The sequence below is a fragment of the Nicotiana attenuata genome, unplaced genomic scaffold (assembly GCF_001879085.1).
Source record: "Nicotiana attenuata strain UT unplaced genomic scaffold, NIATTr2, whole genome shotgun sequence".
NCBI lineage: Eukaryota > Viridiplantae > Streptophyta > Magnoliopsida > Solanales > Solanaceae > Nicotiana > Nicotiana attenuata.
Genome location: NW_017670739.1, coordinates 154,588 through 170,175, shown reverse-complemented (window position 1 = coordinate 170,175; position 15,588 = coordinate 154,588). Strand labels below are relative to the sequence as shown.

General features: G+C 35.5%; 2 protein-coding genes across 2 annotated transcripts; both read right to left on the bottom strand.

The window, feature by feature from the left end:
* Nucleotides 1-1,693: 1,693 nt before the first annotated feature.
* Nucleotides 1,694-4,039, bottom strand: LOC109242840 (glucan endo-1,3-beta-glucosidase 14-like). The gene is made up of 3 exons (XM_019409703.1): nucleotides 3,764-4,039; nucleotides 2,386-3,404; nucleotides 1,694-1,991 (listed from the first exon to the last, which is right to left on the bottom strand). The coding sequence occupies exons 1-3, from the start codon at nucleotides 3,852-3,854 to the stop codon at nucleotides 1,902-1,904; spliced, it is 1,200 nt and encodes a 399-aa protein (XP_019265248.1). The 5' UTR covers nucleotides 3,855-4,039; the 3' UTR covers nucleotides 1,694-1,901.
* A 1,144-nt stretch (nucleotides 4,040-5,183) lies between these two features.
* Nucleotides 5,184-13,538, bottom strand: LOC109242841. The gene is made up of 3 exons (XM_019409704.1): nucleotides 13,206-13,538; nucleotides 6,922-7,249; nucleotides 5,184-5,661 (listed from the first exon to the last, which is right to left on the bottom strand). The coding sequence occupies exons 1-3, from the start codon at nucleotides 13,354-13,356 to the stop codon at nucleotides 5,457-5,459; spliced, it is 684 nt and encodes a 227-aa protein (XP_019265249.1). The 5' UTR covers nucleotides 13,357-13,538; the 3' UTR covers nucleotides 5,184-5,456.
* Between the last annotated feature and the right edge of the window lie 2,050 nt (nucleotides 13,539-15,588).

Sequence of the window (15,588 nt, the reverse complement as noted above, 5' to 3'; positions counted from 1 at the left end):
GTGTTAATTACATTTCAGCATACCAAATTACCGTTTATATACCATAACTCAAATTAGGGATATAATTAAGGGTGCATCTATATTAGGCGCTAATTTAGGACCGTATCTCCCACATTTATCTTTACCCGTCTCTCCCCCAACCCCCCTCCTCCCCCTTTTGGAGATGGACAGTAGCATCAATAATCTTCAAATTAGTTCTCATTTACTTCCCCAAAAATCTTAACTTAGCGACCGTATCTTCAGATTAGTTCTTATTTACCAATTCTCTATTTACACGTACAAAACATCAATGTATCGTTATTTTCATTGTACACGTTTTTTTTTTTTTTTTGGGCAGTGGCTGAAGGTTACTGGTTAACACAGTCGATTGAAACTCGAAGAAGAAGAAGAAGAAGACATATTTCCAGAAATTGTAGATAAATTGTAAAAAAATTATAAAAAAAAAAATTGTAGATAAATTGTAGACTGTTTTTTGCAGAAAATTTTGTAGAAGCTTTAGTCATTTTGGATTTGTGAAAACAGAAAACAATGCATCTACAATCAGAATACAAATAATCTACAATTTATCTACAAGATATCTACAAAATGGATACATTGAATTTTAATATCCCAATTCCCATTTCAATTGTAGCATAATTGGCATTTTCGACATAATTGTAGAAGATTTGTAGAAGTTTTAGTCTTCCCAATCTACAATTTATCTACAATTTATCTATAATTTGTCTACAATTCTACAATTTAACTACAATTTATCTACAATTTCTGGAAATATGTCTTCTTCTTCTTCTTCTTCTTCTTCTTCTTCTTCTTCTTCTTCTTCTTCTTCTTCTTCTTCTTCGAGTTTCAATCTGAAATTCAGTCAAAACCAAGTCTAATCTTCCCAAAATCCCTCAAAATTGAGATATAAACTCCTAAACATATTCCGAATTATTTACAACAACACCCAATCCAAACAACTAATGATTTTTGAAAACCCAAATTTGAATTCAAAGCTTTCAAGCTTTTTAATGGCTATCAATGGTGGAAAATATATGGAAGAACAGATGAAGATGAAGAACAGAAATCTCCTTTCCGTTTCAATATTCTTCTCCTAAATTTGTTCAGAATATTCACGCCAAATCTATTCAGAATATTCTTCTCCTAAAATTTAGCTCGCATAAATAGGAAGATACAACTGCTATTAATTAGCTTTTAATGATTGGTACAAAAACTGTAGAAATAATGTGGACTGGGCGGGTAATTTAGAAATTATGCACATTTTTGATAATGATTTCATATATGGTATAGATAAGAAAAAATTCCACTATAATTTAATGTCCATATATTTTAGTAGTAATAACTTGCAATTTTTTTTATATTTTTTTTTTTGGTAATTAGTACCTTGCAATTCAAACATGGCCTGGTGCTTTGCATCATACTAGCTTTTATGGTACAATTTTTATTTTTTAACTCTATATCAATAAGCTTACAATTTACCCATCTTATAGTTTCCTTACTATTGACTTTATATTTCCACCTTAGGTATATTTCGGTAAAAAAATTGCATGATATGCTTTATATAAAAATTCTTGTTCATTCAACTTGTTACAATGAGCAACAATCGAAATTCAATTTTCTATCATCGACATTTGAAAGAATTTGTAAAACGAAGGCTTAATTTCTAGGAAGAAAAAGCGAGTTTCAAGCGAACATATATTATGCTAAAGATATCATCAGCAATACTATTAAACTATAAAAATGGCAATCGTCGATATGTTATTAGCCATTAAGTGGCCAAAAAATACATATATTGACAACCAATCATCCATCAATCAACCTGTACTAGTGATGAATGTCAAATTGAATTAACTGCAAACTATTTATACAAATTGAGGACAACAATTTCTTCCAATACTTTTAGGTCATAGTTCTGTGAACATAAGCAGAATTGTCGCACATGCCACAAGAAGTAACGATTTGGAACTCCAATACTGCCCTCGTAGTACAGAGTCCTGACAAAACAAAAAACAAATCAATATATAATGATAGAGAAAAATAAAGTTAAAAACTTGTACGTCTAGCTTACAACTTTTCCTACTTATTTGATAACCAGAATTTATGTTTGAGTTTGGTTAAATAATTAGAACAACCATATTGACATAAAGGCAACAATTATTTTCGGTGATCGCCAAAGAGATAAATGAGATTCCTCCGCTCTTAATGATCAGATGTCATTCGAGTTTTGAGAATTAAAAAACTCCTTTTAGGGAGCATTAACCCTTCATTTGGCTCTATGTGATGCAACTCCAAATCAGTCGCGCCAGTTGCTTCGAATACCAATGCATTAAAAAAATAACGATTACGTTTTTGAAAGTGACAATAGATTAATCATGTAAGAAAACATACCTTTGAGGATGCAGAAGAAGGCACAAGTCCTTTAAATCCGATATCATAAGCAATACTTCCATCATGATTGAACAATCCAAAGTTTCTCTCAGAGGTTGGCCCAGGTTTCAAATTTTCATTAAACAATGCAAACACATAACCTTTGACCACCATTTTTGGCCTATAAGGTGTACCTTTCTTCAACATCAATCTTTTATGCAAATTAAAATTATAAGTTCTAGCATTCTTAACATTCGCACCCGCCTCATTGTCATCCCCTTTTGACGCCCAACCTGTCTCGGACACTATAACCGGCATTTTCTTGTACCCAAGTTTCTCTAATGCAACATAAGATGCATCAACCATAGCATCAAACATGTTGTCATAATGTAACTTTGTCTTTGGATCATCAATTCCAGCATTTGGTTGGAATAGCGCATAGTTGACATTAATTGTAATAGGGTCAAATTTATAGGCCAAAAATGGATATGCATTTATGTAAAAAGGTGATCCAATTTGGTTAAAGAAATGCAATAGTGGTCCTAAATATGGCATGAGACTTTCTTTAAATGCACCAGCTGAAGGTGGATAAGTGCTGTTAAAAACTGCTTCAGAATGTGGGCTTGAAACTTCAATTAAATCTGCTAACTGTAACCTTTTAAGTGCACGATACACATTTTTACAAGCAGGGACTAGAGCTTCTGATATTTCTATATCACCACCTAGTATCTCATTTCCAACCGCGATACCTCGGATTGAGGTATCGGGGAGGAACGGTTGAACATTCAATTTTATCCATTCGAGAGCTAGAGCTTCGTTCACGCTTATGTCTTTGAGTAATTCATTGGGAAGACATACGTTGATTTCGATCCCTGAACCTTTGAAGGCGTTCAGAACTCTGTGATCTGCGTCGTAGATTCTGATGTTCTTGATCTTGTTTGTCCTTAGAAGTTTTACGACGTCTTCGGGTGATGGGATATTGTCTGATACTCTTCCATAGTTTACCCCATATGTGCCTGTGAATGCATGTGCCATTGAAGCTGTCCAACAACAAGAAGAAATTAGAAATTAACATAGATGTGTTACCATATACAATAGCAAGTCAGAAATAATAATTATGCCTCAATTCTAAATAAGTTGGCGTCAACTATATGAAATGATCATGTTGCTCTAGTTAAACTCATCTCCAACCAATATTATTCATAAAAAAATTATATAATACAAAGTACTAGAATTTATGTTGGCCCTGTCCGTTCAAATTTCAAGAGTCAAACATGTGTTCTTACCATAAGTTGTTAACTATCACTAATTAAAGAACTAACATACAAGAACCTAGCTAAAATAACAAAACGTCTTAATTAGAATAAAATTCATGACAAATTCAAGAGTATAGACCTACCATTAAAGAGAAGAATGAACCAAAGGAAGATGAAGGAAGAAGTGGCCATAATCTTGAAAGGATTAACAATAAATGAAGAAGCACATTCCATTAGTAGAGTAGATATGCTTAAATGGCTAATATTAATTGCTCATTTGCTAGGTTTGTAATATTAGTATTAGTAGTGACATAGAAATGGCACCATATTTGGGCAACCAATAGTAGTATTTGGGATGCAATGCTTCCTCTCAGGGCATGACATAACTCATACACAAAACCAAACAAAGATTCCAAACCTTAGTTTAAAGATGAAGGGCATGGACAAGGCAAGTTATGGTTTCTTTGGTATACAAACATGTTTGGTTCTTCTAAGATTTTAAGAATTTATTCCTAACTTTTGAAATCAACCTTTCCTTATACCTGGGCTGGGCCCTTTTACTATCAATATTTTTTGTTTCATTTTTTTTAATTTGGAAAACTCGTTGCTTCTAAAAGTTTTTTTTAGTAAGTAGAACAAATTAGAATCCATCAAAAAAGTTGTCTTTCACAATCTGGACCTCACTTGATTCGACAGTTTAATACACTAGCAGACAGGAGACGATTTTTCATTTCATTTTTTAATTGGTCGCTGTGACTGCTAGATTCTTGCACACTATGTAGGATATTTTTAGTTTATAGCTATCGTAATGTGTTATTTAATACTTGTCATTCAACATAGAGAATCTGTATTTAAAAATAATAAAAAAAAAAAAAAAAAAAAGCTAGGTTATTTGTACCTGGACTATTTTGCCGAATACTTGCTATCTTCCATCAGTAAAGATATCGAGTAATTTTGTTCATCAAGGCTTGAGCAAATAAGAAGAATTGCCCTACTCTGAAGTGTGATCTCCCATAGTTTTCAACCAATTTCACTAAAGCTTGACCACAGACTTTGGTGCGAAAATATGTAAATTTATCTTCAAATTTTTGCGCAAGAGCTTGGGGGTGGTGGATTAAACGACCTTATTACCAACTAGAGCTATAGCGGAATTGTAAGTACTCTTTCATCCTTAACCAAATGTCTCGTATTCGACCTTGGGTATGGAGTCACCTTTGTTAGCGAGCGCTTACCCCCCAATGTGGGACTTTCCAGCGCAAATCCAAATTTAGTCGGGCTCCAGTGTGCATACTGGATACCGGGTGGGAAACCAAAAAAAAAACGACCTTATTGTAATAGGGCACTTACATTACCCTAAACTGTGCCCATAAATGTTGTGAATCTTTCTTATAAATGCAGCAGAGACTCAGTAAATTGTGCCTCTATTATTAATCCTTCATTTGCTAATTGCTAAAATAATCTGTTTGTTCTCCATTCTGATAGAGGAAAAGGTGGTCACAAGGGAAAATCATCAAAATGTGTCCCTATTTTAACTGCTAGATCAAAAAATAAATTAAGAAAATAAAAAAGAGAACCGGAAAACTAATAAATAAAGCAAATGCCATACATTCCACACACTGGTTCCTCCTATTCAGTGTAGCATGATCTGTTCTTAGAGGAAACAAGTCCGTCTACTGAAGATTGTTGAACATAATAGTCATAAAGTTGAGCATTCATTAATTACAGAATTGGAAGAGAAAAAAAAGAGTGATTTTACATTGCTTTTCTTAACTTGAGGTAAATATCCACTAAAATTCTAAGCTTCACAGAACAGATCTGTTAGCTGAAGACCGATCCTTATAGCACAATGAGTTTTCTGTGCACATGACCTCCTGCCGAACCTACTTCTCCATCGTGATCGTGAAATATAAGGGTCAAAATACCAACCAAACTTAGCACTGAACCGACGAGGAGCTTGTCATAGCGTTCCACCCAGTGAAACTTGAGTTGACTTGCACCGTAAAATGATAGAGCCACCAGTGAGGTCATCACAGTTATGGTGCTGCAAATAAAGTATCAACTTAGTGTTAAGCATTCAGGATATTTGGATAAATCAAAAGAACTCCCGCACTGGGATGGTAGTCGGTGAATCTAATGACAGTTAAATCGGCGCAATGGAACTACAGATAAACTAAAATCTCCCTCTCCTGAGAAAAACTTAGATATCAACAAATTCAACCAGCGTGGACGGGCTTTCGTTGTAAGAAAGAGAAAATTTAGAAGTATACTGTATATCAAGTTATCAACCACCGGAGGTACTAAATTTCAAGATTGCAGCCTGGAGCAGTAGTTCATAACTAAAATTCTTGCAGAGGTATTTTCTGAAAGTTTAGCAATTTGCAGCAGACTGGTCCAAACGGATTTTGGATGAAGGTGGAAGGAATGAAAAACTAAAACACTAGCATCCTCGTATTTAAGGTGAAGCACAGCTCCCCTCATGATAAGGAACAACATCCCGTCACCACTTCTCACAGTCCACAAAACATCAAGCACTAGTCAATGACAGGCACTGAAATAAGTACTTTTGATTGATAACCGTGGTGTCCGGGCCAGTTTGCGCGCCTTGGCTAATTCCACGGAGCACTTGCTACATCTCACTAGCACAAGTGTCGGGTAACTCTGTCCACCCAGGCTTGGCCAGATGGGAAAAAATCACCTATTCTTTTTGCCTCCGTTGGGATTTGAACCTGAGACCTCATGGTTCTCAACCCACTTCATTGACCACTAGGCCACACCCTTGGGTGCCGACATGCCCTGAAATAAGTTTCTAGAGCACAATACTTACATAGTGACTTCAGTAAAATACAAAAGCCACAGGAATTAAAATGGACCAGGCGTCTCTAAAACTTTTTATCTTATTTCAAGAAGGTAGAAGGATCAGTCTGTTAAAGCTTTTAAAAATCCTAAGTTGTTGAAGGCATGTTCTTTTTTTTTCACCTTTGTGTAATGAGCACAAGCAAAATATCTTCTCTGAATTCTTTTGATAAAGTATCTTCTCTGAATTCTTGACAGAGGGAACCCCATGATCGACCGAAGCGAGGGTGGATAGATAAAGGATCAAGCTAAAGGGACGTACCACCATCTAAACCCACTCTTTCCTCCCACCCCCTTATTCCATATCCTTTTCTCTAATAAGATCAAGTTATTTTGCTTCTATTCTTTCTCCAGAGTAACCTTACATTTTCTCAAAAGAAAAAGCAACAAAAAGAGTATGTAATCCACTTATATACAAAGTATAGTAGAAATTTAGAAACAATAGTACCTGAATAACAGAACTATGATGGCAAGCACCATCATGGATTTTGAGTTTCCAACAGCAAGAAAAACGGGGAGAGTGGTTGCACAAGGAGATAATGCAGGAACAAGGATAAGCCCTGCTACGGCCATTTTCTCCATAGGTTGATTGTGTGAGTGGCAGTGACCACCCTTTCCGCGAAGAAACAAGATTACATAACTACCACCAAGAACTATAAGCAAAAGGGAAGCCAGTTTGTGCACTGTTTCCTCGCCAGCAATTGTGTTTGTTATCGTTACTGCCGTTATGCCAAGAATTGAAGTGGATATCACATGTAATACTGCTCCAAATGCAGCTGTGCACAAGAGCAGTCAAATTAGTATCACCATGCATGAATCTAAATACAGGTACTTTAACCGAAATTTTAGTGCTTTTGAGGTACTCCCTCCATCGCCAAGAGTACTAGATGTAGTGTCCAATTGACTAATCTTGTGTTGCTTTCTGATAATAATACTTTTTGTCTTCTTTTTTTTTTCAAAAACTTGTATATTTGAAATACATAAAAGTAGTACCAATCCAAATTTCAGAAGTTACAATTTTCAAGAAAATATTTGAAAGTTTGTGTCCAAGGAAGACGTTGCTTTACTTTCAAAATACTAAATAGGTCAAATAATCAAACCGCCAAGACGAAAGGAGTATAAAACTCTTGAATCACTCCAAATTTATTAGAGAAAAATGCACTTTGAGTGGTGAAACTCAAATTTATTATCTTCATAAATTCAAGCAATTCAAATAAAATAAGACAATGATCTAAAGCAGTGTTGCTCGAAAACGGGTGTGGGCACCCAATACAGGTGTGGATCTAGAAGTCAAATTCATCAGTACCTAAAGGATATGGATAGGAATATGGATACGAGTGTTAAGATACAACCAGTAAATGTGTATTACAACATATATAAGTATATATTTTGACAATTAACTGAAGTTATTAAGTTAAAACTAGTATAAGTAAATTCTCTCTAAACACTTATTTTATTCATAAGTTATCTCGTATAATAGCAAAGTGTTCTAGTACTTTATGTGTGACATAAACACAAAATTAAACCAAAAACCAAATCAAACTATACTTTTTGGCCATAGGTGTAGTCAGAGCACCCAAGTCAGGTTGACCAAATCCAATGCAGATCAAACACCCACACGCAAATCATGTTGGATCAACACAGGTGCAACAAGGATCTTGAAGGATATGAGCAACATAGTCTAAAAGTGTGCTCACACTTGAACCTAGACTTATGTGTAATTACTAAACAATAAAATATTAGATTATAAATTTTGGAGGAAACTAACAACTACCTGAAAGAAGGAGGATAAAAAGGAGGAAATGTTTAGGGGTGTGCATTCGATTTATCGATTCGATTTTGACCCTTATCGATAATTACTTATCGATTATCGATTTGTACATATGCTTATCGTTATCGTTTCAATAAGGTTTCGATTTTTTCGATTTCGATTTATCGATTTTTGGGGCTTATTGATTCGGTTATCGATTACACCAATAAGAAAATTTGCGGGATTCCACTGAAAGTATATCGTTATAAACACGCCTAACTAATATGGACAAAAAGAAGCTAAAATAAGACAAACACCATTTATAACATAAAAATTGTGTCAAAGGCACGGAGAGAGAGAGGGAGAAACGTACTATTGAAGTCGCCGGAGTACGCCGGAGTTCACTTTCTCTGCTGGGTTTGCAGTTCGCGGGAGAGAGGGAGAAAGGTAAAAGCGGCGCTGAAGAATGGGTAGAGGAAATAATAGGGTTAGGGACTTAGGGTAAAGGAAAGGGTATTGCGGAAAAATTCTAAGGTACACCTCACCAATTGAGTAACAAACAGTTAAAGTATCTGTAATGGAATTCTAAGGTAATCCTCTGCCGCCGTTTCACTAATGAAGTGAAGCTTCTTGAATTCTAGCTTCTACTACAGCTAAAGTATCTGTAATGGAATTGTAATATTTTAATTTCATTTGGAGGAAATTTGATCATCTAAAAATGGCGTCTTTCCAGTTATTGAAGTCTCCATTCTCATTTTCTCAATCCAATCCTAATGCTTTTACCAGCATGGTCCAAAGGAGGTTTCTGGGTGTGAGGTTTCAGAGGAAAAATCCAATCTTTAATACATTTGTTGATACAAAGTTTAGGGTTTGTTGTAGAGTTCAAGAAAGTGAAAACCAGAGTAGTAATGGTGAAGAACCTCCAGAGTCATTGTTCATGAAAGAGTTGAGAAGACGTGGCATGACTCCAACTTCATTGCTTGAGGAGACAAACACAAACATCAAAAAAAAAAGGAAAAAGGAAAGGGTATTATAGAATAAGGATATATTTGTCTTTTTAGTATATCTTATCGGTTTATCGATAAACCGATAACCGAAGAGGACAAAATCGAAATCGAAATCGATAACTCGATAAGGAAAATTTCGAAATCGAAATCGATAAACCGATAATAAATAATCGATTCGATTTATCGATAAACCGATTCGAATGCACACCCCTAGAAATGGTATATAACGCTTCATAGGCATTAGGCTTTAGCAGCAAATTTTTAGCAGTCAAGTCATGCATGTTTCTCCGAGTTGCACTAAGTGATGCTCAGAACGTACATCTTTGAATTAGGTATCATCATTGCTACAAGTAGCTGAATTACACGCTTACTACAATTCATAAAGTGTAGGGTCAAATAGTCGAATAATTACAGTTGTAGCAGAATTGGTGAATAATGAAATCTTCTGCATCAAAATCAGATCGATCGAAAGTAGCACAAGGCAAATTTAGGGATGGCAGTGGAGCGGGGCGGGTTTGGACTAAACCCAGAAAACTTTCAACCCGCCTCGCCTCGCCCCGCTCCACATAGCAAATTTTCTGTTTTCAACCCGCCCCGCCTAGCAGCCGCAAAACCCGCCCCACCACACCCCGCATAAGTTTTCTTTTTCTTTTTTCTTTCATTTTCTTATTTAACTAAGACAAATAAGTTAAACAATTCGTTATTCTGTAAAGTGGAGAGTTTATTAATTACATCACTAATATACTAATAAAACTGAAGCGTGGTTGCAAAATATATTCTGAGCCTCATATTCGTTATTCTGCACTTACTAATATTCTGTAGTTGCAAAATATATACTAATACTAGTATAAAAGAAAAACAAACCAACGACTTTGTTAGGCCATGAATTTATCAATTCAATTGTCACAATCTGGAAAAACAATTGTCATACACTGAATTAGTATAATTGGGTCTTGCAAAAAATGAGTTGATAATCCCACCAAATAATACAAAAAATAGAAACAAAGAAAACAATTTATTAGAATTAGGCAAACAAAATTGGGTGAAGCATTTTAATAACAATAAGAGCAAAAAAGGGAGCAGATTGCTTTAATGGTTTCAACCCACAAACCGCACCGCCCCGCTTGAAATTTTAACAAAAAGATCCGCCCCGCCCCCACATAAGAGCAAACTCACCCTGCCCCCCATCAGAAAAGACCCGCCCCCGCCCCGCCCCGCCCCATTGCCATCCCTAAAGGAAATAGCTTGTGTATTCACTTTGTATCTTAATTCTGTCTTTCTCATACAGCTTAGTATTTTTTATGACGGTGGTCTCCAACCCAGCTTGCACGCACCTCGACTATTTCATCGGGCACCTGCTACCTCCCAATGGCACAAGTATTGGGTAACTCTTCACACCAATACTTAGGCGGATCGCTGATGGGAAGAAATCACCTAGTGTTTTTGCCTCCTCTAGGATTTGAACCTGAGACCTCATGGTTCTCTACCCACTTCATTGATCATTAGACCACACCCTTGAGTGCTCGTACATTTCAGTATTGTTAGCACAAAATTTAAGTGCAAAAAGGAGAAATGCGCCAATATTTACTCTACTTTATCTTCCACCATTAGGGGCTGCAAGCATCTAGTTGTCAAAACACAAATGTATCGTGATCTAATATTACTATTCAGTATAAACTCAAAATTCCAATAATGCTTATCAGCAAATTGTTGCTCCTGTTGATCTGCCTCCATCTCAAGGTCCATGAAGATGTAAACCAAGATTAATAGGGCAAAAGATTGACTCAAAAGCATATCTCTACATCATATGGAGATCGAATTGATGAATACACACACACACACACAAGAGTGTTCCCTGGTTAAATGAGAAGGGACGATTGATCATTTAGAAAGATCATGTGAAGGTTAAGACATGAATTTAATTGTCCCACATAAGGTTTTCAACCTAAGAAGCAGCTTAACTCACAAGTAATTAGGAGTACCAAACAAAAATGCAAGAAAAACTTCCAATCTAACTTGCAAAAGATCAAGAAAAGCTGCAGGCGCACCTGCTCTAAGGCAACATGATATTGGAGAAAATTTTCAAAACCCAATCCCTTTTGTTTATAAGGCACGGCCATCCTCGATTGAAGTTATATACTTATAGTTATACTTTGCAAGAACAACTAAATCAATTCTCCATTCCTTGATTTGAGTTAAATTTAGATTGCAGCAACAACTAACCTTTATGTATTTAACTACTTTCACCTTTATAATAGAAAGGTAAATTAAGAAAAGGAGAGAACTTTATGTGAACATGATAGGGAACATACTAGCATCAAATTCCTGTGGAAAAATAGAGAAAGCAGGATAGGATATTTGAGCAATGCTTCACTCAGACGGCATATTGATTTATCTTGAGAAAAGGAGCTAGCAGTCATGTTACCCAGAACAATTGGAAAATATCATCTGATTTCTCCTTTTTCAATGACCATAAATGTCGAATAACAGGTAAACTGTCAAATTTCTAGTTTAAATCGACACTAGATCATGGGAAAGCTGAAGCTCCATGTGAATGACTCTTCTTCTTCTTGTTAAGTGAATCTACTCTCCAGATATCTTGATTCTTATGCATGTCCAAGTCTTAGGAAAGAATCACAATTAAATTTCAAGCGCCCCTCCTCCTTTCATTGATGCTACTGGAAAGTACATAGTTTGAAGAGTAGACTTCATTTATTCAAATATCGGCATTTTTAAGCAAAAAGAAGGTATATTCTCCATTAGTGAGCCCTCTTTTAACTCTGCCTTCCACCAACAATCTGCTCAAATCACTAATTTTTGCAACAATTTAAGGTGAATAACTTCAAAGCTGCATGATATGGAACAAACACTAAAAGCATATCCCTCTTCTACCTTAGGCAAGAGCCCATCTGCAGAATGTGTAGAAGATGATACTGATAAGAGAGGTTTTTCTATGACTACCTTCGGTTACATATTCCCTTTTGGAATATGTTATCTCCACATAATACTCTTCATTTTCATGATAATCCTCTACTTGTGAAACCTCTTTTACTTAGCCCCAAAGGGATCATCTCTAAAAATATCAGATTTAATCCTTTAGTTATACAAAATAAGTTGAAGAGCTTAAATCACTTTCCTGTCCAAAGTTTATAAGCTGGTCAAACTAGCTCATAAGCACTTTTTGACTTATTTATGTGTTTGGTAAACACCAAAACTGCTTATATACATAAAAACTAAAATAAAAAGTTCTTATCAACACCTTTTTACCAAACACACTTACTTTTTCTTTAAAGCTTCACCACTTCTATCTAAACATGTAAGTGCCTATTTAAAAAATCAGCTTCAACACCTTAAAAGTGTTTATCAGCACTTGATGCTTATCCGCCACTTTAAATCATTTTTTTACAAAATAAGCTTCAACGCTTGATGTTTATCAGCTACTTTTAATCAACTAACTCAAATGGGCTCCAAGATTTTCCTCGTCTGCATTGTCTTTTAATCAAACATCTGAGAACCTGGTTGTCTTTTTTAAGTTTCAAAATCCCATTACGATGCTCAGGCAAATTTCCAAATCATAAATCACCAAAGTGATCATCAGAAGACAATAATGAAATCAGCTAATACAACTTATCCATATAAAAAGTCCAAATTCCTCCAGCTTGATTGCAGAAAAGTTCCAAGCTATCGTGGAAGTAAGTGCAAAATGCAGTAAGGTGATGATCTCAGGTGTATCTACATTTTGTGCTTCTATAAAAAAAATCCCACAAAACAAAATAAACTAAGCAAGCAATAGAAACACTCATTGCAGCATCAAGATTCAAGAATCCATCAAATTTCACATGTCAAAATCAAACTTTATCAATTTCTTCTTCATTTTACCACATAATTCCAAGAACCCAAATCACATATCTTCGAGATCTACAGAAGAAAGAAATATAAAACTAAAGAAGAAAGAGAGAGTAGGTAGGTACTGACTGACAAGAAGTGTACGAGAGAGAGTCCATTTCTGAGCTCTGCCAACAATGGAGAAAGGCAACCAATGCGTAGGGATGAATGAATGTAAGAGTGATACCGTGGCAATGCCTCCGATTGTGGAAAGATCTTCTGCGCTGAACCCACTTTCCATTTTACTAATTCACGACCACCCAACTCTAAATCTTGAATTATTTTGGAGATCCCAGAATGTATTTACCAGGGAGGTTGCTCTATATTACTTCTGTGTTGAAGCATTTGTTGTTCTGCTTTTGGGATTTTCCTTTCCGATGAACTGTGTCTTTTTCTTGAAATGTTTTGGGTAAATTTTACCTTTATGTTTGTATCAACTTAATATACTTTATCATCATTAAGTAATAATAAATGAAGTTAAAAAATATATTACTTAACCAAGTTAAACGACCTCTCTGTCTCAAATTATCTGTCATAATTTCTAAAAATAATTGTCTCAAATTATTTGTCATTTTAAAAGTTCAAAACAAAATAAATTATATTTTTCCTATTTTACCTTTAGTAGTAATTGTTCGTGAAAAAAAGAGATTAGCACATAAATAGAGTAAATATTTAATAAAGAGGGATCATATCTTAAGACATAAATAAGGGCAAAATAATCTAAATTTCTTCTAACTTATGTTTATTAAGGGGCGTGTAAAAGAGAAACACAACAGATAATTTGAGACGGAGGGAATATAAAAGAGCACGTGATAGGCATATATCAAATTATCATGCGAAAAAATCAAAAATAGCCAGATTTACAATTGAAAATTGAAAAATAGCCACAATTTCAGAGATAATCGGAATTTAGTCATTTTTTCATGTAAAGATAAAACCTGAAAAAATTCAGGCATAATACGTTGGAGTTCGAATTTTTACATATGAGATTCCATCATAATGTGCTGGAGTTCCAACATAATATGCTGGAAGTTTATATGCAGGAGCTCCATAATTCAGCATATTATGCTGGAACTTCCCGTATTCTACAGCTTGAAAGTTTATACACAGGAGCTCCATAATCTAGCATAATATGTTGGAACATTTCATGTTTCAGCAAAATAGTGATTATTTTTCAATAACTTTACAAACGCTGATTATTTTTTAATTACTAGTCTGAAAACTGGCTAGCCCGTACAATTTTCACAATTATCATTAGTTTGATATAAATATCGGATCACATAAATTTTTATCTTTTGGTTACCCTTATTTTGCTAGTCCCTATTGTGTGTATGGAAATTTGACTCCCCTCGTGCGACACAGCATACTTTATGAGGAAAGGTAGTATTAAAGTATGACTCAATTTATAATACTTTAACACTTTTCAACAATTCATTGACAGAGCATCCACTATGGCAAAAAGATTCATACAAGCTTATATTATTCTATGATGTTATATATATATACGGTAAAAATCAGTCTCAGGATATGGGTGAATTAGGAAGCAATATGTGTTAATCAGCAGTGATTCAACCATGTTCATATCGGATACAAACTTGTGGCCGAATAAGAAATAATTCGAGATATGACCGTTACAGAAACGTTACAGAAGACCCCTGTATGGGTCAGAATCCGACCTCACGGTAATTAACGGAGTTAATCTCCTTTTGAGCTAATCCATAATTAATAAGTGGTATGGCCACTTATTTATAAGAGATTCGACTCTTGTCCGATTGAATCTACGAGGGCACGGCCCATTCATTCCCCCCACGGGGACGGAACCTTAGCGTGGCCACGGCCATTTATTGCCAGCTCACGAAGCTCACATCTATAAATACTAAGAGTGGAAGCCCTAGAAAGGGGGCTGCTTCTTCACCACTAGTGAGAGGAGAGAGAAACAAGAAAATATACCCCTCTTATGGGAAGGAAGAGAAAACACCATTGTAAGGCTCTGAACCTCTTCATGGAGAGGCAGACCAAACAAATATTATCAATAAAGGTTTCTAATGCTTCTCCCCCTAATTCTGAGTTCTTATTTTAGTTTCTTTCATCTGGTCCAACGGATTATTACGATTTGCTATGATTATCCCGGGATTTATTTATATTGTTTTGTACTCGTAAGATGTGTAACATTTTTTGAGCAAACAATTTGGCGCCGTCTGTGGGGATTTCATAGCAATATCGCGTAGTTCTTCCCTGGACCAAAAGAAAAGAAGCGCCAAACTCGAAGGGGAGCTCGAAGATCTCAAATCAAGATCTAAGTCCTCACTCTCTCTCCAATCTCAGATAGTGCAAACAAGAAGAAGGGGCCCCCTCCTTTCCTCAGGGGAGGTCTCTGTAAGGCATACGAACTCCGGTCGGAAACCGGCACGGAGATATCTCGAGCCGAGATTCGCCTCAAGACAGCCTATATACCCTGGTTGGGAAGACAATG